General features: G+C 36.9%; 3 protein-coding genes across 6 annotated transcripts in view; 2 read left to right on the top strand and 1 right to left on the bottom strand.

The window, feature by feature from the left end:
• Nucleotides 1-16185, bottom strand: part of LOC131315554 (uncharacterized) — a 20936-nt gene extending 4751 nt beyond the window's left edge. Inside the window, exon 1 of the mRNA XM_058344674.1 lies at nucleotides 15988-16185. Within this exon, the coding sequence (XP_058200657.1) occupies nucleotides 15988-16072 (85 nt within the window). The 5' untranslated portion in view covers nucleotides 16073-16185. The remainder of the gene's footprint in view (nucleotides 1-15987) is intronic.
• Nucleotides 3893-26173, top strand: LOC131315556 (EG45-like domain containing protein 2). 4 transcript variants are annotated; one of them, XM_058344678.1, is made up of 5 exons: nucleotides 3893-3910; nucleotides 20807-20846; nucleotides 23741-23865; nucleotides 24773-25073; nucleotides 25944-26173. In XM_058344678.1, exons 3-5 carry the CDS (start codon nucleotides 23742-23744, stop codon nucleotides 25948-25950), a joined length of 432 nt encoding a protein of 143 aa, XP_058200661.1. In that variant the 5' UTR covers nucleotides 3893-3910; nucleotides 20807-20846; nucleotide 23741; the 3' UTR covers nucleotides 25951-26173. The 4 variants fall into 4 exon arrangements, with proteins under 4 accessions (XP_058200661.1, XP_058200660.1, XP_058200663.1 ...); XM_058344677.1 differs by lacking the exons at nucleotides 3893-3910; nucleotides 20807-20846; nucleotides 23741-23865; nucleotides 24773-25073; nucleotides 25944-26173 and adding exons at nucleotides 4122-4199; nucleotides 7754-7888; nucleotides 8361-8661; nucleotides 9121-9344; XM_058344680.1 differs by lacking the exons at nucleotides 3893-3910; nucleotides 20807-20846 and adding an exon at nucleotides 4130-4199.
• Nucleotides 12647-14549, top strand: LOC131315555 (uncharacterized). Its single transcript, XM_058344676.1, has 2 exons — nucleotides 12647-13050; nucleotides 13921-14549. The coding sequence occupies exons 1-2, from the start codon at nucleotides 12664-12666 to the stop codon at nucleotides 14335-14337; spliced, it is 804 nt and encodes a 267-aa protein (XP_058200659.1). The 5' UTR covers nucleotides 12647-12663; the 3' UTR covers nucleotides 14338-14549.

The raw sequence follows: 26173 nt of genomic DNA, 5'->3' as shown, positions 1-26173 counted from the left end.
CTCTCGCTCTCTCTCACATATTTGGATTACTCCAAACATGCACAGTTGTCTCCCCATACCCCCCCCTTCACACACACACGCATGATCTAGATGATCCAGTATTTTACTTTTATATGTTGGCCTCGGTAAGATTTCACTCGGTTCTTCTGTCTCTCTCTCTCCCCTTCTTTTTTTTCGACCCCTCTTCCTCTGTACTTTGTTCGATCTCCATTCTATTGTCTTCTCGTTGCTTCCTCTTCTTGGCCGTGTTCCTAGTTCGAGGGATCTTCTGGCCAGGTTTGTTCTTGGGCTCGTGTTTATGCTTAACGGCGAGGCACATCCGGTGGACTGGGGCGGCTTGGCCGACAAGCCTCCTGCCGGTATCTTCTATTGGGTTGTCCGGTTATCGCCTAATGGTTATGGTTGAGTACTTGCGGCTGTTGTTTGGGGTTCCCACTGTCGGATCGTCTCTTTTTAGTGGTGGTGGCTTTTGGTGCTCGTTGGTCGACTGAATGGAGTGATCGGCCGTGTGGTGGTGGCCAGTTTGAGTGGTGGCAGCGTGGCACGAAAGGCTATCTGTGAAATTGTACGGTGATTAGGGTTAGAGTTTTGGATTTTCTTTGAGCTGTGCTACAATGTGTTATCTGGGTTAGAGTTTTGGATTTTCTTTGTTCGATCAATTAGACTTTAGTAGATTGGTTTTCTCTTTCTCTTTTTTATTTGTTACTACTTCTTTTCTTTTTTTTAAACATCATTTTTCACTTATTGAACTTGCACATGCAATTTTATGTAATTTTGATAATAGGAGTGGGATTGCATTAGCCAGAATACTCTATGATGATGGCATTGATGGGAGCAGTGCTGGTAGTACTGTTTGGATGGTTAGGATTGTTAGTAATATATTTTCTCCAAGTAATGCCTTGAGGCAATGGCAATACGCTAGCTAGTAACGGTTGGTAGGCATACAAAAGATTTTGTAAATATTATTGGATTATCTTTCTTTATCGAACCTATCCATTGTTGATACAATGAAACAGGAAGAGATCTCTCCTGCATGCACCAAAAATCCTTAACTTACTGCAAACAAACACAAAACTCGATAATATACTTACTACTATTAGATGAGAAAATCTTTTTTACGGAGCTTTCTGTGAATAGTGGTTCGCGCGAAAAGTTTTTTTAAAATCCAGACCGTCCAATGCCGAAATGAACGGCTGAGATCGTGAAGCTCCACAAATTGCTTATTCACGGCTTCTCCATGAATAAGCCAATCTCCTATTAGATTTGGAAAAGGTTATACGGTATTGGTAAGACACACAGTAAAACAAGAATATGGAAATTTTCCATATCCATTCTTTTGTGATAAATTTCTTTGGGAAGTAAAATTCCGTTTGGAATCCTTCTAGACTTTTCGTTTTGGTTTATGTGGTAAATGTTACCATAGAGGTAAATGGTATAAATCTTTATTCATCTTTTTGGTGTTTTAAGCAATTGAGATTCTGAGATAAAGCAAGTTTACACTTGTACCAAAAGCCATGCCAATTGCCAAAGTCAAAATTTGGCATCAAGGATAGCTTGCTGCAAAATACAATTCAAGGGGTTGGTCTGGTGGTTCAAGACCTAGACCTGAGAGTTTACTCTCTCCGTCTTAAGTTCGAAACTTCTTAGATGTTATTAACTATTTTGAGGCCAGTCCATATGGAGTTTTTTTTCCGACTTTAATTGGGTCCACCATTAGTGGACGAACGGATTAATCACACAGAATTTGTTAGGGTGCGCGGCTAGAACGCTTGAGTTATAAAAAAGAGGCAAAACCCTTTTCACCCCAAATTCAGTGCCCAAATTTGTTAATGGCATTCCAGGTGCCAAATTTGGCATCAAATAGCAATCGCCAAACTTATTGAGTGAGTACCAACCTCTACTTGCCAATTATTATGTACACACAATAAACCCCAAGCTGTTGGCCGAATAGGAGCATATATAGCAACAAGAATAGGATTTACATCCTCCAACTCACAGATTAGCATATATAGCAACAATAATAGGATTTATGTCCTCCAACTCGCAGATTAGACTCCCATCGATATTAGTGAAAACCCTTGAGGTTCTTGGTTAATATTTATTATCCTTTAGGCCCTCGGGGTTGAGTGAATTGTTCGGTTGTCTAATTTCAAGATCAAAATTACTCGATATGCGTGTAAACTCACTCTGACACTTAGTTACAAAAGTCATTACACATATTGATATGATGGAACAACTCACATGTTGCTTCTCAGCATCATCTTGCTAACTTGTATACTCAGCCAACTCATTCTTTGAAGGAATGATTTTTGATGCGTTTACATTAATCATGATTGGACGTGATTTTGCTTAATTGATGTGTTTGGTAAAATCAATTTATAAATGGGAAAAAAACTGAAATGGTACCTGTAGTTAAGTGTTTGTATTAACTTGGTCCATGCAGTTTTAATTAGCTCAATTTACACTTTGTACTTTTCATTTTGTTCCAACTTGGTCCAATTACTAACTGTCGTTAGTCTTTTTAACGCCAAACGCGAATGGGTCCCTTTTCTGGGGTTAAAACAATAATTCTCCCATTCCCTTCTTGCCTTAATATTCCTCTAAACCAAAATACAGCTCATTCTTCTATTCCTAATGTTATCATTGGTATTAAGTTTGGATTTTGGTAGTGAGCAAAATTTGGTTATAGTTTTCTACAAAAAAAAAAAAAAAAAAGTTGCCCTCCAATTTAGTATTTTCATGATCAGCCATGAGACAACATAACCACTAGTATAAATACTAAGATTCCTTATTTTCTGCATAGTACTTTGAACTTATGCTTTGTTTGTTTGGATGATAAAATATTTTACCTATTTTTCGGTATTTGGTTGTGTAAAAAATGAGGAAAATATTTTACATGTAAAACATTTCTATCAATTGGATGAAAATAACTTACCTTTAAATCTTCCGTAAGTTATTTTCCGAAATGAACTCGATGCCTTCTACTGCAATTCTCACTGCTCAGTTTCCTCGATCATCAGTGCTGACCAACGTTCAATTCCAATAATCTCATATCTCTCCACCATTTAAGCTCCCTCCCTCCCTCTCTACACTATTTTGTTGATTTCTGAAAATATTTTCAAGTGCCAACCAAATACCGAAAAATAAAATTTTGAAATTTGTTTTCTGAAAAAATATTTTACATTGGAAAACATTTTACATCGAAACAAACGGAGCCTTAACTTAAATCTGAATGTTAAAATGGCTAACGACAGTTAGTAATTAGACCAAGTTGGAACAAAAGGGAAAGTACAGAGTGTAAATCGAGCCAATTAAAATTGTAGGGACCAAATTGACACAAACACTTAACAACAGGGACAATTTTGGTTTTTTTTCCTTTATAAAACCAAAAAAAAAACGTAACATTAAAACACAGATCGAATTGATCAGGAAATTACAAGAGCAGTTTTTGAGTAGGATTGCAAGGAGATCATTGACTGCCTTTCGAAGAAGGATTACCAAAGCACATCAAGCATTGGGTATCCCAAAGGGAGTGGAGCTTCTCATGGGTCCATAGAAAGCAGAACCGAGTTGCTCACTGGCTTGCTTCTCAGAGCTTGGCTAGGAATTTTGTTTATTCTCCAGGTTGTATTCCTGAAATGGAGAACCTCCTTGCAAAGGATAGGCCTCCATAGTATTGTTGTTTTTCCTTCCTTGTATATGTTTGTCTTTTCAAAAAATAATAATAATAATTGCTTAATTTTCTATAGCTGGTTTTGTGGTACGTCGATTACATCTTCATCCCAGGATGTATTGTTTAATTTGCCCCCATGCATGTTTGATTCGCCGAATCTAAAACTATATATATCTCATGCATATGAACAAATTACCATAATCTTTGTAGAGTGGACGTAATCAGATTCTAATTAAGGTTATCCCCATAATCTTTGTAGATTGGAGGAATCAGATTCTTAAGGTTATCCTCTCTTTTTTTGGGTAAAAATAAGGTTATCCTCTCTCTCTCTCTCTCTCTCTCTCTCTCTCTCTCTCTCTCTCTCTCTCTCTCTCTCTCTCTCTCTCTCTCTCTCTCTCTCTCTCTCTCTCTCTCCGTATATATATGTATTGTTGTAGTTAGCATTTGTATAGAGTATATCTCACCTTCTACACATCTCTTTTGCAGGGCCTATTCTTTCTTCTCCAAATTAAAGCTTGACAATCAGGTATATTTATATATATCTATCCGTCTTGTGTATTTGTATTCCGGCCGGAATAAGCTCCGATGCTGATCTTTTACAGACCGACTTTAATATCTGTTTGATCACAGGTTCTTGCAATTTTGCCTTGTAAGTTTTCATGGTCATTTTTTTTTTGTTGTCTATGCAAATCACTCGGGTCACATTGGCGTCATCTTGGCACGGCGGTGTGAGCAAGATTTGCGCATCAGTTGTAATTTGTGAATATGTGAACGGACGTTGTCAATAGAAGTCACTTATAGATTAAGGGCGCTAGCTGTAGTTCTCTTCTGTTATACTACGATAGAAGAACCTATTAATTGTACGGTAATCCCATCCCATCCTAACCGATTAGAATAGATATTAAACATTTCCATCATAGAATTTGAACCTGTAATCTCACAGTACTCAATACTACTATACCACCACTGGGTCAACTGCCATTGCTAAGGATCATGATTCATGAGTTAATTTCCTTCTTGCATTTGTTAAAAAGCCTATTAACCCAATTAAATAAATGTGAATATGTGATATCCCCGAGTAATGAACTTGTGCATTTTTTTTTTGAAAGACAAATCTTCATTAAGAAATTCAAAACGGATCAGAGATACAAGAAATATAGGATTACAATCCAAATCTTCAGTAATGAACTTGTGATATCCCCGTGTAATGAACTTGTGCTTTTGAAACTTGGATTTTGTTACTTAAAGAATAATGCGGGGTTGCTTTATTAAGAGCATAGATAGACAAATTTATTTATTTATTTATTTATCCGCAAACACGCCTTAAAGGCCCTAGGCAAGTTAACGCAATCGTGTCAAACTTTGTTGGATGTCCAAGGCCCGTGGCCTGGCCAAGCCCAACTGTCCAAGTCAAACTTTCCAAATGTGATCGTAGGCATGGGCGGCCTTGGGAGTTGGCAGTTGGGAGTTACATGACAAACGCCAAGTATTTTTTCTGAATTCGTAGGGGCGAAACTGACCAGTTATTCGTAAGGACGAAACTGCTTAACTGGTCAGTTTCGCCCCTACGAATTCAGAAAAAAATATTTATCGATATTCGTTGTACAAGCTGATTTTTTTACAAGACCTCATGAAAAATCATTTTAAAATTTATAAATATTTTTTGGTATTTTTAGGTGACCCAGAGTGGGCCCCACATGTATGCAGTGGACTTAATACGGCGATTGTAGAACGGTTGTCTATTTTTTCTTGTGTGGTTGAGGGCTAGGCAAACCTAATTAATAAAAAAAAGTTGACTTTTGACTAAAAGTTTCAAGAAACTATTGAGGGCAGGTTTAGTAATACATATCATATATCGTTCCTACATGCACGTAAGTGTGAGCCTCTCCATTTTAATTATATATAGTAACATATTATTGCTGTAGGAAATACTCCATAAATATTGCATCAATTTATGAGTAACAATTTCCCCATATATAATGGGTATCCACGTCGCCCCGCTATTATAGAGGCAAGTAATACCTGAATTTTTAACCATTAGGAGCGAGTATTGTAGAATTTAAAATTACCTGCTCATAAATGGGGTAGATATGATTTCTCATATCCGCCCTGACAGAGGCGGCTCCACTCTTAAGAAACCATGGTCAACTGACCACCCAAATTTTTTTTTTTTGCTTAGGATACATGTAAAAAATTTGGATTAGCCTTATTTTGAATACCCAATCCAAATAATATTGAACACCCAACCCAAATATTATTGAACATCCACCCTAAATATAGCCCACAAATTAATCCACTTGAAATTGAAAGCCCAAATTTCAGCCCACGGTTTCAAAATATGAAAACTCGTCGAGGACAATTGTAATAGCTTATATACGTTGCTATTTTTGGGTCGCATTTTAGATGTTATGCATGACTTTTTGTTTATATATATAGTTGTGATTTCTCAAGATAGTACAGTGTAATTTTTGAACACCCTTGGAAAAAGTTTTGGAGCCGCCACTGCGCCCTGAATACCTGTAATGGCTCCGTACCCAATGATAAATACCCACATGCATGCATGTGTAGTACGTTTACATGCATATACTTGGAGCATCCACAGTGTAATAATCAAAATTTGCCATATCAGATTTTGATTATCCATTTAGACATTGTTAAAATTAGCAATGTCAAGTCTCATATTGTTTATTTTTTGCTCATAATCAAAATGAGTTGGCAACAATTCAAATCGAACGGTCAATTCTTTTTCTTTCAATCTAATGGTCTGTATTGAATGACATTCTAGTAAAATAAGTGAAATTGGAGAATATTTATTAAAATCTGTAAAGTGATCAATATTGTTAAATGCACAACCACTTGCCAAAGTGGAGAGTGAGTTTTACTTTCCCATAATGGTTGTACTTGCTTGAGAAGATGTAGGGGTCCAATAAATTTGGTTATTGGCAAAATGTAACTAGTTTTGATTATTCAAATGCCCAAATTTGATGAGTTGCTAGGAGTTGCTAAGTTTGATTATTACAATTTGAACACTTTTTTTGAGCACACATTACTAATTTTAACAACTTTTTAATTTTGATTATTACATTATAGATGCTCTTAGTTTGTTTTTCTTCCTCATAGCTCCCTTCTTGGATTGTCATGTACTGATTGAGCTTGGTGAGGATCTCACATGGTTGATATGATGTCCCATTATTTAAACTCTTCGGATATAATGCCAATACCGCTTCATACATATAAAGAAAAGTAAATACAACGATAATACTTACTTTTGAACCATAATGTTAAATTGGAATTTAAAAAAAAAACCAAAATATCAAAATTGATGGAAATATTTTGAAAAATTTGTGTACTAAAATCTTTATTATTTTTATTCAAAAACAATAGCACAAGCACAACAGTCTAATCGATGGAAAAACTTTGAGAAAACTATGTACAATATTTTTATTAGCTTTTATTCAAAAATAGCACGAATTATGGAGATGGAGGGAGTACAATCAAATCAAAAGATTAGAGAAATACTCACTTTGTTTGGTTGAGCTTTTAGAAAGTTATTTTTGAGAGTTGGAGTGGTAATGAGTGGAAAGAGATAGAGAGAAAGATTTATTGAAAACTGTGCCGAGAGTTGAAAGTTACTCTCAAAAAGGGTAACCAAACACAGGGACTCTAATTTTGCAACTAACTCTACGAAGTTGATCTAGTGATCATTAAGCCTGAAACTCACGAGGTTGTCCTCTCCTAGATTTTCGGTTCGTAACCTCTCAAGTGCTACTATGTTTTTTTTTTTTTTTGTGTGGATCCATCTGCACGAGAGTCTATTACAATTTCCATTGAGCCTAGCTCCGATAATGAACGGTGAGATTGGTCCCTTAAAGATTAGTCAATGTGAGCGTAAATTAATCTAAACACCCAAAATCAAGTTTAGTTGTACTAGAAGCTCCAATATTTAATCTCCTTGGTTGACTTTATTGGTGCATGCATTTCCAAATAGTTCCCATATACATGTGTATATATATGTGTTACATGTATTCATATTATGAGTCCATATATATAATTCCAAGTTTTTTTGTTTGGTGCATGCAGGATCGATGTCGAAAACTCCTCCTCAGCTGCTGCTCATGCCATGCACCCTATTATTATTAGCTCAGCTCTTCTGCTTCTTCCATTTCTCTCTTGGCGATATTGGAACTGCTGCTACCTATTCCCCACCCTATACACGTACGTAGTACTTCTGCTACTTGTTTGCTACATGTAATTTCGAGAATCAGTTTTTTCAGACAAGGAAGACGGACCGAGTGGTGGATGAGCCACTCAAATTACATATACTTAAAAAAAATCTAGGTTTAATTTGCTTAGGTTTGAACTATATGCATGTAGCGGTGATTGTGACCTTCAATTCCGTCACAATCATGCACATGTTTGAATGCAAATTAATCACAAGCGTATCGATCGATTCTTGATACGTACCTATGGTTCAATTTTGTGTCCAATTTTACTAGCCAGTTCACACCTGCTATATTCGATACCCAACCGCTGCGACCAGTTAAGTTGTTAGTGACATCAAACTTTCCATAACCTCGAAACCCGATTAATTCCTGATATCACTGATCATGGTTACTGTACTTTCTGTCACGTTTGCTCATACTCCTATTTTAATATTGGAAACATTTGGTTTCATGAATGAATGCAGCCACGGCTTGCTATGGGAGTGATGCCTCTCAATTCCCATCAAGCAACCTATTCGGGGCAGCCGGAGAGGGTATATGGGACAATGGGGCAGCTTGTGGGCGGCAATACAAGGTTAGGTGCATAAGCGCCACCGTGCCCAGAACTTGCATTCCAAACAAAACGATTCAGATCAGGATTGTCGATCGCGCGCAAACTTCAGTTTCTAAGCCGACAAGGGGCGGCACCACCATGGTCCTCACCACGACTGCCTTCGGAACAATTGCCAATGGATCACCCGCGTCAATCAACATAGAATTTCAAGAGTAAGTACTGCGCTTATCTTTTAAATTCCCTCTGCCCCCACTCTACTCGGTACTCCAGCTTGGTAGTTTTCAGATTATAAAGAGATAATTTCCGTTTTACAAGGTCTCATAACAAATCATTCATGATTTTCGATATCATTTCTTCAATTTCGTGAACATATCTGCTTACTACTAGTTCTATTGTCATTTTTCGACATTGCTTTTGAAAATTATTTTTCTCTCTGAACATCACCCGGCTTTCTGAAAACAATCGAAATGACATTTGCAAATTCCCGTTATTTTTATCTAGTGGTAGACATCATGTACATGCATTCGACAGAGGTTCAAACCTCACTAACTACAACTAACAATGTTGATTTTCGCCGAGCGAAAAATAAATCCTTTGTAGAGATATATATATTGTTGGAATCTTGTTATTGATTTCTTTGACACTGAGAGAAGGTAATTTTTCATGTGCAGGGTTTGACTTGAAGAAAAACCTGAATAATTTTCCATGTGCCGGGCTGGAGGGAGATATGATAGTTCTTTAACTAATTAGTTTCTAGAATCTACATGACCATTTCGAAATGTTCAGTAGATTAGGAACTGATTAGGTATATTTTGAGTACTTTTCTCCATTAATTTCTCCGGTATATGGTTGAACTACAATATTCATGTGTCTAAATATTCTCCAATAATTTTTTTCTGTATGACTTGTCACCTCTCCAAAATGAGAACTGTGAAGCCCCTGTCCCACCTCGGAAAATAATAGTAACATGAATGAAGTGGTTTATAAGATATGGCCCACTGGCTAGTATAAATCTGAGGTTAACCTTCTGAGGTTAAGAATTTGACCTCAAATTCTGGTAGGATACTTTTTTAAAGTGTTTGTTTGTCAAAAAAAAAATCTAGTCACACAAATTGGAGCTGCTGTGATTCAAACTCGGTCTACTAAATATTATAGCAATCGCACAAGTTATTAAGGCCGTAATATTTACCATGTTGAATAGTATGAACGAAAATGATATATAGATAAGTATTTCTATTTATTGTTTTTAAATTAAAAAATTTATGTAGGATCCTATTCCATAATTTGGCCTAGAGAATCCAAATACCTTGGGCTGGCCCTGAAAACAGGACAAAGGGTATAACAAATGGAACAATGGGCATAACGTATGCAACAATGAGGCCGTTGGGGGTATAAAAGCAAGCCGATGGAGTATAATATTGTTGACGAGCCGGTGTGACATTGTTAACAAGCCGGTATAACATCACCACAAAACGCCGTAACACATTCCTCTCGGCTCCAATTAAGAACATAAAACGGCATAACAAAGATTTTCAGCTTCGTTGGAGTCAAAGTTTAACCATGCCACAAGCCGCATCACGTGTAACCACAAGCCTCATTGCATCGAAGAAGAAGTGCTTAATCGAACCCCTAAGCCCTAAGTTATTAGCAAAATTAATACACACAAACCACAGATAGCGTAACATTAAGCACAGAGTAATCACAAATGGTGTAACATAAACCCAAAGAGGTATAACAAATGCCATGAAATGAACCATAAGAGGCGTAAAAGGTCCATCCAACACGGAATCGACTGATATGAGAGCACAGTCAGAGAATAAAATGGAATACCTTCATTCAAAGTTTTTTTTTTTTGAAAGGCTGTTGAAACCGTTATGAAAGTTACGGAGTATGATTCAATGTAATATGCAGAGAAGGCGCACAACATCAATGATCGACATGTCCAAAAGAGGTCTGATTCAATGTAATATGACCAGTAGATGCACCACATCGATGATCCTGATGATCGACATCTCCAAAAGAGCTTGACGTCGATCGACACCTTTCATCTTGCTTGTGGCAATGATGGAATCATTGACAAATTCAATCGAAGTCAATGGTTCATGACGTGCGTCTGCTACTAGACTAATCATTTTCATCAAACTAGAAATAGATTTTGGTGATTCAAAATGATTATCCCCTACCCGTTGCGAAGTGCCAATGATTAATTCCTATCTCAATCTCGAGCTCATCAATTGCAAACAAACACGTAATTTCAACAACTTTACCGGCTTTCAGTTTATCATTCGTTTGGATGAAGCACACGACATTCACAATAGAAGCCAATTTTCAAAAGAAATGAAAGATGGGGAAAGCTTCTAGATGCTATAACGAGTGTCAATTGCGAAAGATGTGTTAAACAATGCATATGGTATGCATATCAACAATCATGCAAAGTCAAAAACAATTTTTACGATTATTAGAACAATAGTCAATAGACATTGCACCCTGTTTGCCTCATCCCGAGCTTCATCAACTATAATAGAGGACTTTGCGTCACCAATATTCTCATAAATTGGTTTCTTCGATCCTTTGGTTGTAAAAACATTCCAAAAAGAATTGTGAATCTGTGATGATGGTTGCGTTTTTTTGAGCTTTATCTTGCACAACCTCGACAGTCTTTTCTTTACAATCTTTCAAAAGCTATCAAGTCAAGACAATTTTTACGATTCAGTGAATCACAGCTTTCATCATGACCCCTAAAATGAATCCCGGAATTGAACCTCGCTCACGTACTAGTTAAGCCCACATTTTTGCTGAATATTCAGAGGTGGCAGATTGTTAATTGATCGGATTGTTAAATGGTCATAATTGATCGGATTGTTAAATGGTCAATGAGGTGGGAGATTGTTAATTGATCAGTGGTGGGAGACGGATTGATTAAAAAAACGTGCGGGATTGTTTTTGAACCCGCTTGGCTCTCTCTCTCTCTCTGTGTATATATGTATTGTTGTAGTTAGCATTTGTATAGAGTTTATCTCACCTTCTACACATCTCTTTTGCAGGGCCAATTTTTTCTTCTCCAAATTAAAGCTTGACAATCAGGTGTGTGTGTGTGTGTGTCTATATATAGATATATATATATATATATATATATATATATATGTATATATGTATATACATATATATCTATCTGTCTTGTGTATTTGTATTCCAGCCGGAATAAGCTCCGATGCTGATCTTTTACTGACCGACTTTAATATCTGTTTGATCACAGGTTCTTGCAATTTTGCCTTGTAAGTTTTTATGGTCATTTTTGTTGTCTATGGAAAGCACCCGGGGGTCACATTGGCCTCATCTTGGCACAGCGGTGTGAGCAAGATTTGCGTATCAATTGTAATTTGTGAATATGTGATTTGCGTATCAGTTGTAATTTGTGAATATGTGAACGGACGTTGTCCATAGAAGTCACTTATAGATTAAGGGCGCTAGCTGTAGTTTTCTTTTGTCATACGATAGAAGAACCTATTAATTGTCTGATAATCCCATCCCATCCTAACCAATTAGAATAGATATCAAACCTTTCCTTCATAGAATTTGAACCTGCAACCTCACAGTACTCAATACTGCTATACCCCCACTGGGCCAACTGCCATTGTTTAGGATCATGATTCATGAGTTAATTTCCTTCTTGCATTTGTTAAAAAGCCTATTAACCCAATTAAATAAATGTGAATCTGTGATATCCCTGAGTAATGAACTTGTGCATTTTTTTTTTTTTTGAAAAACAAATCTTCATTAAAAAATCCAAAACGGATCAGAGATACAAGAAATACAGGATAACAATCCAAATCTTCAGTAATGAAATGTAAGCAATACATATGTAGCAGACTTATAATTGGAAGCAGTTGTAATGTAGAACAATCCATAGTTTGGAAGCAAATTACAGAAAATTACTGAGGGTTATAATGCACAATGATTTGAAGTTCGAAATTTGCAAAAGTTGTGAGTTTTCTAGAAGCACACGCAAACAACTATGGCCAAGGACCATGCCTGTTGGATAATGGATCTTTCACAGTTCCACATAAGATGAACTTGAAATTTCTCAAATGTTAATTTTACAAGTCGTATGAAAAAAAAAAAAAACCTCACATGCAATCTTGGCATGTGGAGTTTTTTTTATAGTTTCAAGAAAGCATGAATTCCAAATGTTTACCCACCCTGCAATTGGAGTTATGGGTAATAAGATTCATAAGAATACGAGGCTGATCAACAACACGGATGAAGTTATGGAGATCAGGGTGTTTCGCGGATTAATTACGGGCATGGGCAAGAACTATGTCATCGAATCTCATCAACACACCGACATCGACGGGACAATGTATGACGGGGCCGACAGCCGAGGAGGGCCGCTTCCTTCAGTGATGATTTTCTGTGACCGAAGAATCCCTCTGAGATCGTCCAAAGGAGATTTGGTGTTGCCTGGAGAACAATTTTTTAGTTTCAAAACCGTAACTATTGATCAAGTACCGGAAGACCAAAATTCGACTGGAGTTGTCAACTACGAAGTTAAATTTCAAGAACCACGAGATGCCTCTGTCGTCAGCGCTAAGTCTCTTAAGGTACCATTTGATTCGCTTCACTAACCGTTCTGCTTTGTACCGTAGATAGTAGGTTTTATTACATACACGTGATGTATGCATGGGGAAGTTACCATCTGACATTGTTCTGAAATGTTTGTTAGTTGATGTTGCGTCAAGATTTGGATACATTTTTCAAATTGAATAATAATTCGTGAGAGTAATTGATACTTTCGTGAGGCGGGACTTGGGAGTCAGGAGAGCCATTAAAGAGAATTTAATTTTGTTTACCCTCCTTAAAAAACTAAAAAACACTAGTGGCAGTTGGGAGATGTAGGCGGGCAATGTGAGCCACAAAGTCAAACAATTTAAATTTGACGTCCCTATAGTTGGGTTTGTTCGTCAGAGGTTGTTCTGGCCTTCTGGGTGTGGTAGAATTTTTTTTCCTGTCAGGGAAGAAATTTTATTAACTCTCTCTTTGCTTCTGCAATTTCTCTCCCAGTATTTGTTTTGTGTGACACGCAAAGGCTAATAACATGCGAATAAATTGCTAGCTAGCATCCATGACTCATTTTTTTTTGCTCGATTTGGGAGACAAATGCGAGATGCGAAAAAATATTAGCATGGGAGCAATTAGTAATGCCAGACTTAGGGTCCTCAATAATTTGATCATTACGATGATAATGTCACATTTAGCAGATTCATCAATAAAGAATTTTTTTTTATTAAAGACTGCTCTTTTGTTGACAACACTGTTATCTAACCAGATTATCAACAACTAGGAACATCGTTTGACCTAATTTAAATTCATCAACAGTTCATAATCATCCAAACCAAAGAACTTGTGAAGAAAAGCAAAATGATGTATTATTGATTGTGTACAAATCATAACTCTAACATGCTTTTATATAGGCTATGACCCTGAATCCTTCAAAGTTATTTGCCAATAATATTGTCCATGATCCGGAGACTTCATTATTGAATATGGTTCTGAAGTTCTGGCCCAGAACCTTTACAGATTTGAACCGCAGAGATGATTTGGAGAGAACCGTTGGTGTTGTGAATAATCTAATGCGCCAAGCGAAGTTGTATAACGTTGATCGATCAAAAGTTGAAGTTGCCAAGGTGGTGGAGAAAGTTCGTGTCCTTAACGAATTGTGCGCCGCCAAGGTGGAATGGTATCGCCCTTTATTCCCGGGGATGGAGAATCAATTTCCGCCAGTGGCGGAGACGATGGCTGAAGTTGATCAGGAGAAGCTGAAAAAGTTTGCAACTACCATCGAACCTCTGCTACGGCAGCCAAACTCCTTGCTTGGAAGGAGCAGCTGAAAGTCATGTCTCTTAGGGAACTGGATATTTATTCTTATGATGACTGTTTGTGGGCTATTTTGTTAAACTTCTGCTCTTTTGTTCTAACGGGTATGTAGTTTATATCTATCCAATTTACGTAGTTGTGGTTTGTAATGCGGTGAATGCCCGCATAATTAACTTTGACAATCTTTCAGTGATTGGGTTTGACTTATATCTTGTTCGGTTAAAAATGTTATTGTGGATTATTATGTTCTTATTTGAATTTTTTTTGCATTTGTTAAATTTTTGTCAATTTTTTGTGGATTATTACTTCGTCATGACGATAGAAATCTAAAAAGCAAATACTTTTGGACGGCTAAGATTGAGCTCCATAAATTTTAGTTACAAAGGCTCAATAAAGAAGATTTTCGCTTAAGGAAAGAGAAATGAATTCCACAGAAGGTTGGGTTGATTAAGACTCTTGATTAAAGGTGGAGTTGGACCCAGGGAATAGCCATGGCCGGACCCATTCTTTACCATAGACTAGGTGAACACCCACGTGCTTCGCACAAATAGCATGATCATTGGTTGTTACTTTGTGAGCGTCGTTTGTTTGAGTATGATCGTTGGTTGTATTCGATCCTAAATAGGTTTTTAACATTGCCGTCTACAACGATTCTATTCAAAGAACATAGTAGTTGGAGCATTACATACGTACTATATATCAAGACTCATTCCTTCTGCGTTTGCAGATCTTTTTCATTATGTGAATCTACCACCCCGTAAAGTGCACACATTATGGGAGTCTCTTATAATATTGGACACTATATAATATTCGGTCTTGGTTAAAATCCACGATAAGGAATAAACATGATATGGTCGATCATATGGGACGTACTATATTGCTAATCAAACTCTATATTTTAGTTCAATTAAAGACGTCCACTCAATGCTACGGGACACGCTTGTTCGGTTTGGATTTTGAGGAAGGTTTTGAGAGTAATAAGTGAAGAGACATAAATTGAGAAAATTTATTAAAGACCGTGCCTAGGAGCTTTGAGAGCCCAAAACGAACAATGCAGGTGTACCTAGCCTTGGCAAACCGCCTTAGTGCACCAAATCCAAGAAAAAAGAAGATATATAATGTAATCCAACAGTCAGTCAAGATGCATAGATTTTATGCACATACAGGGTCATCTCTGGTGGCTACTCAAATCTTGACTTCAACTTGAATTTGACTAGAAAAACTTCCTAATTCCTCTCAACTCCTTCTAAGGTTCAAAAGGATGTATTTCATCATTTTTGTTTACTGAAATCGATGAAGACTCTTTTCCTTAACTCAATTTTCTGTAAGTAACTTTGAGGCTTTCAAATTTAATACAGATAATAGAGAATTCACCCTAAATTCACATTTATCTTGAGATCAGATGAAGCTTTTACCCATATTAAAAAAAAAAAAAAAAACTCTACCCAAAATGTCAAGAACTGACCCACGAATCCATATAACATAGAAGACATGGAAAGACTACTTGGAAGACTAAATCAAACCAACCAAGTGAAATTAATCTAGTACCCAGCAAACGAAATTGCACAGAGAGAGCAATTATGAATAAAAGAGAAGAGTAGTCAAAGTTCTAACAATTGGGTAGTAGTGGATTGGTTAAGAAAAAAGAAGAGAACAAAGAGTACCATGAGAGTCGATTGCAGAGTTGCTGTTGGCCCCATTTCCCTTTTTCTTCTTGGCGTTTTTTCTCTTCTTTGGACCTGATGGCATGATTGGCTATGGAGGTGAGGGCAAGTGAGGTCTGCAGATCACGGGCTCTCTCTCTCTCTCCAGTGAACTGTGGAACCTTGACCCTTTGTCTTCCTCTCTTCCCCTCGAGAAATTTCTGTGCTTCTATCATTTTGTAGTCCATGCTTGGCTACCACACAAAAAAGAAAGAAAAGAAAAGGTTGGGGCTTGGAAGGTAACGCTTATCGGCATCAAATGGATGACTTTTTAAATGGTCAAATAGCAGTAAGAATGGTTCGGATCTCTCGGGTCCAAGTTTTGGTAAGGAGGAAATAGTTTTAATCTAGGCCGCACATTGAAAAATTCAACGGTTCAGATGTGCTCAATTCTTCATGCGTAGAGTTTCTGAACAGCTCTGAACCACTAATTGCAGCATTGAATGGTCAAGATTTCGACTGTCTGCTCTGGTTCAAAACTTGGATTAAAAGGGATCCCCTTTCTAAAAATAAAAATTAATTTCCCTTCAGTGCTTTTGTTTTCTTTTAATTTTTGTTTTGTTTTGTTATAAGTAGCATTAGTGAATTAATAAGTTAAATTATGGGTAGTGATATTCACACTCTTTTTTTCATAACCATAGTTTTTTTTGGGGCTGTCCAAGAAAAATCGAGAACCGTGAAACCGGTTCAGACCGAACCGATCTGTGACTTTTGGGTTATGTCCGTGAATTAATGGTCCGGACAAGGATTCGAAAATAAAAAAATCATGAGATACAGATTAGGATTGAATTTTTATTTCAAAACCGTGGATTAACCAAACCGAACCGTGGGATAGTTAAAAAATATACATGTGTGTAATATATAAATAATTATAAATTTACTAATTGTTATGAATTTTTTTTAACAATTTTACATTAATGTGACGATATATAAAACTTGAGGGATAATAAGTGTAATGTTATGGAATGTCATAACTCATAAGTATTTGCACTTTGCATTTTTAGTTGGCAATAACATCATTTTATTTTTATGGAAGGAAATCCGTGAATAAAATCGGGACCGAACCGTGAGACTTTTGGATTATGATTGGATTGCATTTTCTAAAAACCGTGAGATACGGATTAGGATTGGATTCGTAGAAATCCGATCCAATCCGGACCGTGGACAGTCCTAGATTTTTTGTTTTTTGTGATATGAATTTACAATATTATACTTCAAAATGTGAAAGAGTATGCATAGAAATGTTATTAATCTTATAAATTCAAATCACAAACAGGATTAAAAAAAAAAGGAGTGCGATTATAAGATCACGTGAAAGAAAACTCATCTCTAAGAAATTCCATCCTTTCATAAGGGAATTTCAAATTTCATAAGGTCCTCTTCTCTCTCTTCGACATCCAACATCATAGAAAAATTTCAATTTCACAATACTCTCTCTCTCTCTCTCTCTTTCTCTCTCATATTTGGATTACTACAAAACACGCTCAGTTGTCTCCCCATACCCCCCTTCATGCACACACACGCATAATCTAGATGATCCAACTCGGTAAGATTTCTCGGTTCTTCTGTCTCTCTCTCCCTTCCCTTCTTTCTTTTCAACCCCTCTTCCTCTGTACTTTGTTCAATCTCCGTTCTGTTGTCTTCTCGTTGCTTCCTCTTCTCGGCCATGTTCCTAGTCCGAGGGATCTTCTAGCCAGGTTTGTTCTCGGGCTCATGCTTATGCTTAACGGCGAGGCCCACAGATCCGGTGGACTGGGGCGGCTTGGCCGACAAGCCTCCTGCCGGTATCTTCTGTTGAATTGTCCGGTTATCGCCTAATGGCTATAGTTGAGTGCTTGCAGCTGTTGTTTGGGGTTCCCACTGCCGGATCGTCTCTTTTCAGTGGTGTTGGCTTTTGGTGCTCGGTGGTCGAATGAATGGAGTGGTCGGCGGTGTGGTGGTGGCCAGTCTGAGGTGGTGGCAGCGTGGCGCGGAAGGCCGTCTGTGAAATTGTACAATATTTAGGGTTAGAGTTTTGGGTTTTCTTAGAGCTGTGCTACAATGTATTATCTTGGTTAGAGGTTTGGGTTTTCTTTGAGTTGTGCTACAATGTATTATCTGGGTTAGAGTTTTGGGTTTTCCTTTGATCAATTAGACGTTAGTAGTTTGGTTTTCTCTTTTTCTTTTTTATTTGTTACTACTTTTTTTTTTTTAAACATCGTTTGTCACTTATTGAACTTGCACATGCAATTTTATGTAATTTTGATAATAGGAGTGGGATTGCATTAGCCAGAATACTCTATGATGATGGCATTGATGGGAGCAGTGCTGGTAGTACTGTTTGGTTGGTTAAGATTGTTGTTAGTATATTTTCTCCAAGTAATGCCTTGAGGCTATGGCAATTCGCTAGCTAGTAACGGTTGGTAGGCATACAAAAGATTTTGTAAATATTATTGGATTATCTTTCTTTCTTTATCGGACCTGATACAATGAAAGACCTTCTGAAAGGGGAAGATCGAGATCTCTCCTGCACCAAAAATCCCTTGACTTACCACAAACAAACACAAAACTTGATAATAAACTTACTACTATTAGATGAGAAAAACTTTTTCATGGGGCTTTCCGTGAATAGTGGTTTGCACGAATAGTATTTTTAAAATTCGAACCGTCCAATGCCGAAATGAAGAGCTAAGATCGTGCAACTCCGCATGCAAATTGCTTATTCACAGCTCCTTCATGAATAAGCCAATCTCCTATTAGATTTGGAAAAGGTTATATGGTATTGGTAAGACACACAGTAAAACAAGAATATGGGAATTTTCCAAATCCATTCTTTTGTGATAAATTTCTTTGGGAAGTAAAATTCCGTTTGGAATCCTTTTAGACTTTTCGTTTTGGTTTATGTGGTAAATGATACCATAGAGGTAAATGGGATAAATCTTTATTCATCTTTTTGGTGTTTTAAGCAATTGAGATTCTGAGATAAAGCAAGTTTACACTTGTACCGAAAGCCATGCCAATTGCCAAAGTCAAAATTTGGCATCTAGAATAGCATGCTGCAAAACCCAATTCATGGGATTGGTTTGGTGGTAAGGACCTAGACCCGAGAGTTTACTTTCTCCGTCTCAAGTTCGAAATTTTTCAGATGTTATTAACTATTTTGAGGCCAATCCATATGGAGTTTTTTTTCCAACTTTAATTGGGTCCACCATTAGTGGACGAAGGAATTGATCACACAGAATTTGTTAATGCTTGAGTTATAAAAACGAGAATGACCCTTTTCACCCCAAATTCAGTGCCCAAATTTGATAATGGCATTCCAAGTGCCAAATTTGGCATCAAATAGCAATCGCCAAACTTTTTGAGTGAGTACCAACCTCTACTTGCCAATTATTATGTACACACAATAAATCCCAAGCTGTTGGCCGAATGGGAGCATATATAGCAACAAGGATAGGATTTACATCCTTCAACTTGCAGATTAGACTCCCACCAATATCAGCGAAAACCCTTGAGGTTCTTGGTTAATATTTAGGGCAACGTCCACTTTCACCTCCTGTGGTTTGAGCCATGTGCGGATACACCCCATATGGTTCAAAAGTGTGCGCATAACCTTCTGTGATTTAAAAAATGTGCGGATAGACCTCATGCCGTCATATTTTCCATCCATATTAACGGAGGTGTATCTCGAACACCTTTAGAATCTAATTTGAATCGTTCATAATTTATTAAATAAAGAATAGAGTATCTCTGTAAAAATTATCTAAATCAGACATCAATAACTCAGTGATCTAATTCTTGGTAAATTCAAATTTGAGATTGTAATTTCATAATAAATTCGATTTGACCATAAGAGTTTCATTTTTGATCGACTTGAATTTTGGCATCGATGTAATACTCGTCAAACTCAACAATATCAACGGTTCGGATCCAATTTTTGGTATAAGGGATTTGTTAGATTTAAGGAAGAAGAATCAAGGGAGAGGATGAGGACATATAAGTCTTTTAATATTTTGTCCGTTAATATTGATGGAAAACAGGACAGCAGGGGGTCTATCCGTACATTTTTAAAACCATAGGGGATTATGTGCACACTTCTAAACCATAAGAGGTATATCTGCACATGGCGCAAACTATAGGGAATCAAAGTGGACTTTGTCGGGGCTGAGTGAATTGTTCGGTTGTCTAATTTCAAGATCAAGATTATTCGATGTGCGTGTAAACTAACTCCGACACCTAGTTACAAAAGTCATTACACATATTGATATGATGGAACAATTCACATGTTGCTTCTCAGCATGATCTTGCTAACTTGTATAATCAGCCAACTCATTCTTTGAAGGAATGGTTTTTCATGCTTTTACATTAATCATGATTGGACATGATTTTGCTTAATTGATGTGTTTGGTAAAATCAATTTATAAAACCCAAAAAAGAAAAAAAAAACGTAACATTAAAACACATAGAATTGCTTAATTTTCCATAGCTGGTTTTGTGGTCGATTTCTTCTTCCTCCCAGGATTTATTGCCCTTGCATGTTTGATTCACCGAATCTAAAACTTTATCTCATGCATATATGAACAAATTACCATAATCTTTGTAGAATCAGATTCTAAGGTTATCCTCTCTCTCTCTCTCTCTCTCTCTCTCTCTCTCTCTCTCTCTCTCTCTCTCTCTCTCTCTCTCTCTCTCTCTCTCTCTCTGTGTGTGTGTGTGTGTGCTGTGTGTGTGTGTATATATGTATTGTTGTAGTTAGCATTTGTATAGAGTTTATCTCACCTTCTCCACATCTCTTTTGCAGGGCCTATTCTTTCTTCTCCAAATTAAAGCTTGACAATCAGGTATATATTTTATGAGATATTATATCTGTCTTGTGTATTTGGATTCCGGCCGGAATAAGCTCCGATGCTGATCTTTTACAGACCGACTTTAATATCTGTTTGATCAAAGGTTCTTGCAATTTTGCCTTGTAAGTTTTCATGGTCATTTTTGTTGTCTATGCAAATCACTCGGGTCACATTGGCCTCATCTTGGCGCGGCGGTTTGAGCAAGATTTGCGCATCATTTGTAATTTGTGAATATGTGAACGGACGTTGTCAATAGAAGTCACTTATAGATTAAGGGCGCTAGCTGTAGTTCTCTTCTGTCATACGATAGAAGAACCTATTAATTGTACGGTAATCCCATCCCATCCTAACCGATTAGAATAGATATCAAACATTTCCATCATAGAACTCAATACTACTATACCACCACTGGGCCAACTGCCATTGTTTAAGATCATGATTCATGAGTTAATTTCCTTCTTGCATTTGTTAAAAAGCCTATTAACCCAAATAAATGTGAATATGTGATATACCCGAGTAATGAACTTGTGCATTTTTTTTTTAAAGACAAATCTTCTTTAAGAAATTCAAAACGGATCAGAGATACAAGAAATATAGGATTACAATCCAAATCTTCAGTAATGAACTTTTGATATCCCCATGTAATGAACTTGTGCTTTTGAAACTTGGATTTTGTTACTTAAAGAAAAATGCGGGGTTGCTTTATTAAGAGCATAGATAGACAAATTTATTTATTTATTTATTTTTTATCCGCAAACACGCCTTAAAGGCCCTAGGCAAGTTAACGCAATCGTGTCAAACTTTGTTGGATGTCCAAGGCCCGTGGCCTGGCCAAGCCCAACTGCCCAAGTCAAACTTTCCAAATGTGATCGTAGGCATGGGCGGCCTTGGGAGTTGGCAGTTGGGAGTTACGTGACAAACGTTAAGTATTTTTTCTGAATTCGTAGAGGTGAAGCTGCTTAACTGGTCAGTTTCGCTCCTGCGAATTCAGAAAAAAACATTTATCGATATTTGTTGTACAAATTGATTTTTTTTACAGGGCCTCATGAAAAATCATTTTAAAATTTATGAATGTTTTTTGGTATTTTTATGTGACCCAAAGTGGACCCCACATGTGTGCAGTGAACTTAGTACGATGATTGTAGAACGGTTGTCTCTTTTTTCTTGTGTGGTTGAGGGCTAGGCAAACCTAATTAATAAAAACAGTTGACTTTTGACTAAAAGTTTCAAGAAACTATTCAGGGCAGGTTTAATACATATCATATATCGTTCCTACATGCAAGTGTGAGCCTCTCCATTTTAATTATATATAGTAACATATTATTGCTATAGGAAATACTCCATCAATATTGCATCAATTTACGAGAAACAATTTCCCCATATCCAATGGGTATCCACGTCGCCCCGCTATTATAAAGGCATGTAGTACCTGAATTTTTAACCATTAGGAGCGAGTATGGTAGAATTTAAAATTATCTGCTCAGAAATGGGGTAGATATGATTTTGTGACATCCGCCCTGAGTACCTGTAACGGCTCTGTACCCAATGATAAATACCCACATGCATGCATGTGTAGTATGTGTACATGCATATACTTAGAGCATCCACAATGTAATAATCAAAATTTGCCACATCAGATTTTAATTATTCATTTAGACATTGTTAAAGTTAGCAATGTTAAGTCTCATATTATTTATTTTTTGCTCATAATCAAAATGAGTTGGCAAAAATTCAAATCTAACGGTCAATTCTTTTCCTTTCAATCTAATGTTCTACATTTAATGGCATTTTAGTAAAATAAGTGAAAGTGAAGAACATTTGTTAAAATCCATAAAGTGATCAATATTGTTAAATGCACAACCACTTGCCAAAGTGGAGAATGAGCTTCACCAACCAATAAAACATTTGTTTTATGAAGAGTGGGTTTCACTTTTCCATGATGGTTGTACTTAATTGAGAAGATGTATAGTCCAATAAATTTGGTTATTTGCAAAAAGGTTGCTAGTTTTGATTATTAAAATGCCCAAATTTGACGTGTTGCTAAGAAATTGCTAAATTTTATTATTACAATGTGAGCATTTTTTTGAGCACACATTGATAATTTTAACAATTTTTTAGTTTTGATTATTACATTGTAGATGCTCTTAGTTTGTTTCTTCCTCACACAGCTCCCTTCTTGGATTGTCATGTACTTATTGAGCTTGGTGAGGATCTCACATGGGTGATATGATGTCCCATTATTTAAACTCGTCGGATATAATACCAATACCGCTTCATATATAAAGAAAAAGTAAATACAACGGTAATCCTCGCTTTTGAACCATAATGTTAAACTGGAATTTAAAAAAAAAAAAACCATAATGTCAAAATTGATGGAAATATTTTGAAAAATTTGTGTACTAAATCTAATCGATAGAAAATCTTTGAGAAAACTATGTACAATATTTTTATTAGCTTTTATTCAAAAATAACACGAATTATGGAGATGGAGGGAATACAATCAAATCAAAAGATTAGAGAAACACTAATTTTGCAACTAACTCTACAAAGTTGATCTAGTGATTAAGCCTGAAACTCACGAGGTTGTCCTCTCCTGAATATATTTTCGGTTCGTAGCCTCCCATGTGCTACTAATTTTTTTTTTTGGATCCATCCACACGAGGGTCTGTTACAATTTTCATTGAGCCTCCGATAATGAACGGTGAGATTGCTCCCTCAAAGATTAGTCTGGGTGAGCGTAAATTAATCTACTAGAAGCTCCAATTAATCTCCTTGGTTGACTTTATTGGCGCATTTCCGAATAGTTCCCATATACATGTGTGTATATATATGTTCATGTATTCATATCATGAGTCCATATATAATTCCAAACATTTTGTTTGGTGCAGGATGTCGAAAGCTCCTCAGCTGCTCATGCCATGCACCCTATTCTTATTAGCTCAGCTCTTCTGCTTCTTCCATTTCTCTCTTGGCGATATTGGAACTGCTGCTACCTATTCCCCACCCTATACACGTACGTAGTACTTCTGCTACTTGTTTACAACATGTAATTTCGAGAATCAGTTTTTCCAGACAAGGACGGACCGAGTGGCGGATGAGCCACTCGAATTACATATGTATACTTGAAGAAAAATCTAGGTTTTGCTTAGGTTTGAACTGTATGTAGCACATCGACCGCTGCATATATCCGTGATTGTGACCTTCAATTCCATCACAATCATCCACATGTTTGAATATGCAAATCACAAGCGTATCGATCAATTCTTGATACCTATTGTTCAATTTTGTGTCCAATATTTACTAGCCAGTTCACACTTGCTATATTCGATACTTAACCGTTGTGATCAGTTAAGTTGTTGTTAGAACTGTGACTCATACGTTAAATATGAAAAAATACTAAGTAGTTCTAGAAAGAAGACCAGATGCCGGAGCGGAACGAGTGGAGCGAAGCGCAACGAGTGGAGCGGAGCGGAGGCCGATGATCCAGTAAAAGTAGATTGGGCCCAGGTGTTCTGTAATTGGGGAGTGCAGGGGGTGTATGGTACGATATCATACAGGGGTATTTTTGGAATACATGCCAAATCCGATTAGAGTTAGAATAGAGTAGTTATAAATACTCTATGTTGTTAACCCTAATATATACTGTTATAATAAAGAACAGCAGCAGCTTTCGCTCCTGTAGAGGTACCCGATTTTGGGGAACCACGCATATCTCTGTGTTGATTCTTTACAGTTTTATACTTGTAAATCGTGTGCGTGTGTGTGACGATACTAACAGTTGTTAGTGACATCAAACTTTCCGTAACCTCGAAACCCGATTCCTGATATCACTGATCACGGTTACTGTACTTACTGTCACGTTTGCTCATACTACCCCTATTTTTAATATTGGAAACATTTGGTTTCATCAATGAATGCAGCCACGGCTTGCTATGGGAATGATGCCTCTCAATTCCCATCAAGCAACCTATTCGGGGCGGCCGGAGAGGGTATATGGGACAATGGGGCAGCTTGTGGGCGGCAATACAAGGTTAGGTGCATAAGCGCCACCGTGCCCAGAACTTGCATTCCAAACAAAACGATTCAGATCAGGATTGTCGATCGCGCGCAAACTTCGGTTTCTAAGCCAACGAGGGGCGGCACCACCATGGTCCTCACCACGACTGCCTTCGGAACAATCGCCAATGGATCACCCGCGTCAATCAACATAGAATTTCAAGAGTAAGTACTGCATGCGCTTATCTTTTAAATTCCCTCCGCCCCTACCCTACTCGGTACTCCAGCTTGATAGTTTTCGGATTATAAAGAGATAATTTCCGTTTTACAAGGTCTCATAACAAATCAAGAATGATTTTCCATATCATTTCTTCAATTTCGTGAACATATCTGCTTTCTAGTACTGGTTTGTGTTCTATTGTCGTTTTTCGACATTGCTTTCGAAAATTATTTCTCTCTGAACATCCCCTGCTTTTTGCAAACAATCGAAATGACATTTGCGAATTCCCATTATTTTTACCGAGTGGTAGACATCATGTACATGCATTTGACACGGGTTCAAATCTCACTAACTACAACTAACAATGTTGACTTTCACCGAGCGAAAAATAAATCCTTTGTAGAGAGAGATATATATATATATATATATATATATATATATATATACAGAAATCTTCAGGTAAGAACTTTAAAATGAGAATCTTGTATGCGGACCTCCCATTTCTCGTCTTTCCCGATCGGATTTCGATGATCCGAGCTGCTCAATGTGTTCAGAACGTGATTTTAAAGGTACTCTTAAGAAATTGGCAAAAAAAATGACCGAGAATGGCTTGATTTGAGCAGTTGTTATTTGAACCGTTAGATAAAAAAACAAACAAAAACTGCTCGGATGAAGCCCTTCCTGGTCTTTTTTTTTTGCTGATTTCTCGCGGGTACCCTTAAAATCACGTTCTGAACACATTGAGCGGCTCAGATCATTGAAATTCGATCAAGAAAGAGAGGTCTGCATTTTATTAAAATAAGGTAGTCCTTATATTGTTGGAATCTTATTATTGATTTCTTTGACACTGAGAGAAGGTAATTTTTCATGTGCAGGGTTTGACTTGAAGAAAAACCTGAATAATTTTCCATGTGCCGGGCTGGAGGGAGATATGATAGTTCTTTAACTAATTAGTTTCTAGAATCTACATGACCATTTCGAAATGTTCAGTAGATTAGGAACTGATTAGGTATATTTTGAGTACTTTTCTCCATTAATTTCTCCTGTATATGGTTGAACTACAATATTCATGTGTCTAAATATTCGCCAATAATTTTTTTCTGTA

The sequence above is a fragment of the Rhododendron vialii genome, chromosome 2a (assembly GCF_030253575.1).
Source record: "Rhododendron vialii isolate Sample 1 chromosome 2a, ASM3025357v1".
Taxonomy (NCBI): domain Eukaryota; kingdom Viridiplantae; phylum Streptophyta; class Magnoliopsida; order Ericales; family Ericaceae; genus Rhododendron; species Rhododendron vialii.
This window is presented reverse-complemented; position numbering and strand designations above follow the sequence as displayed.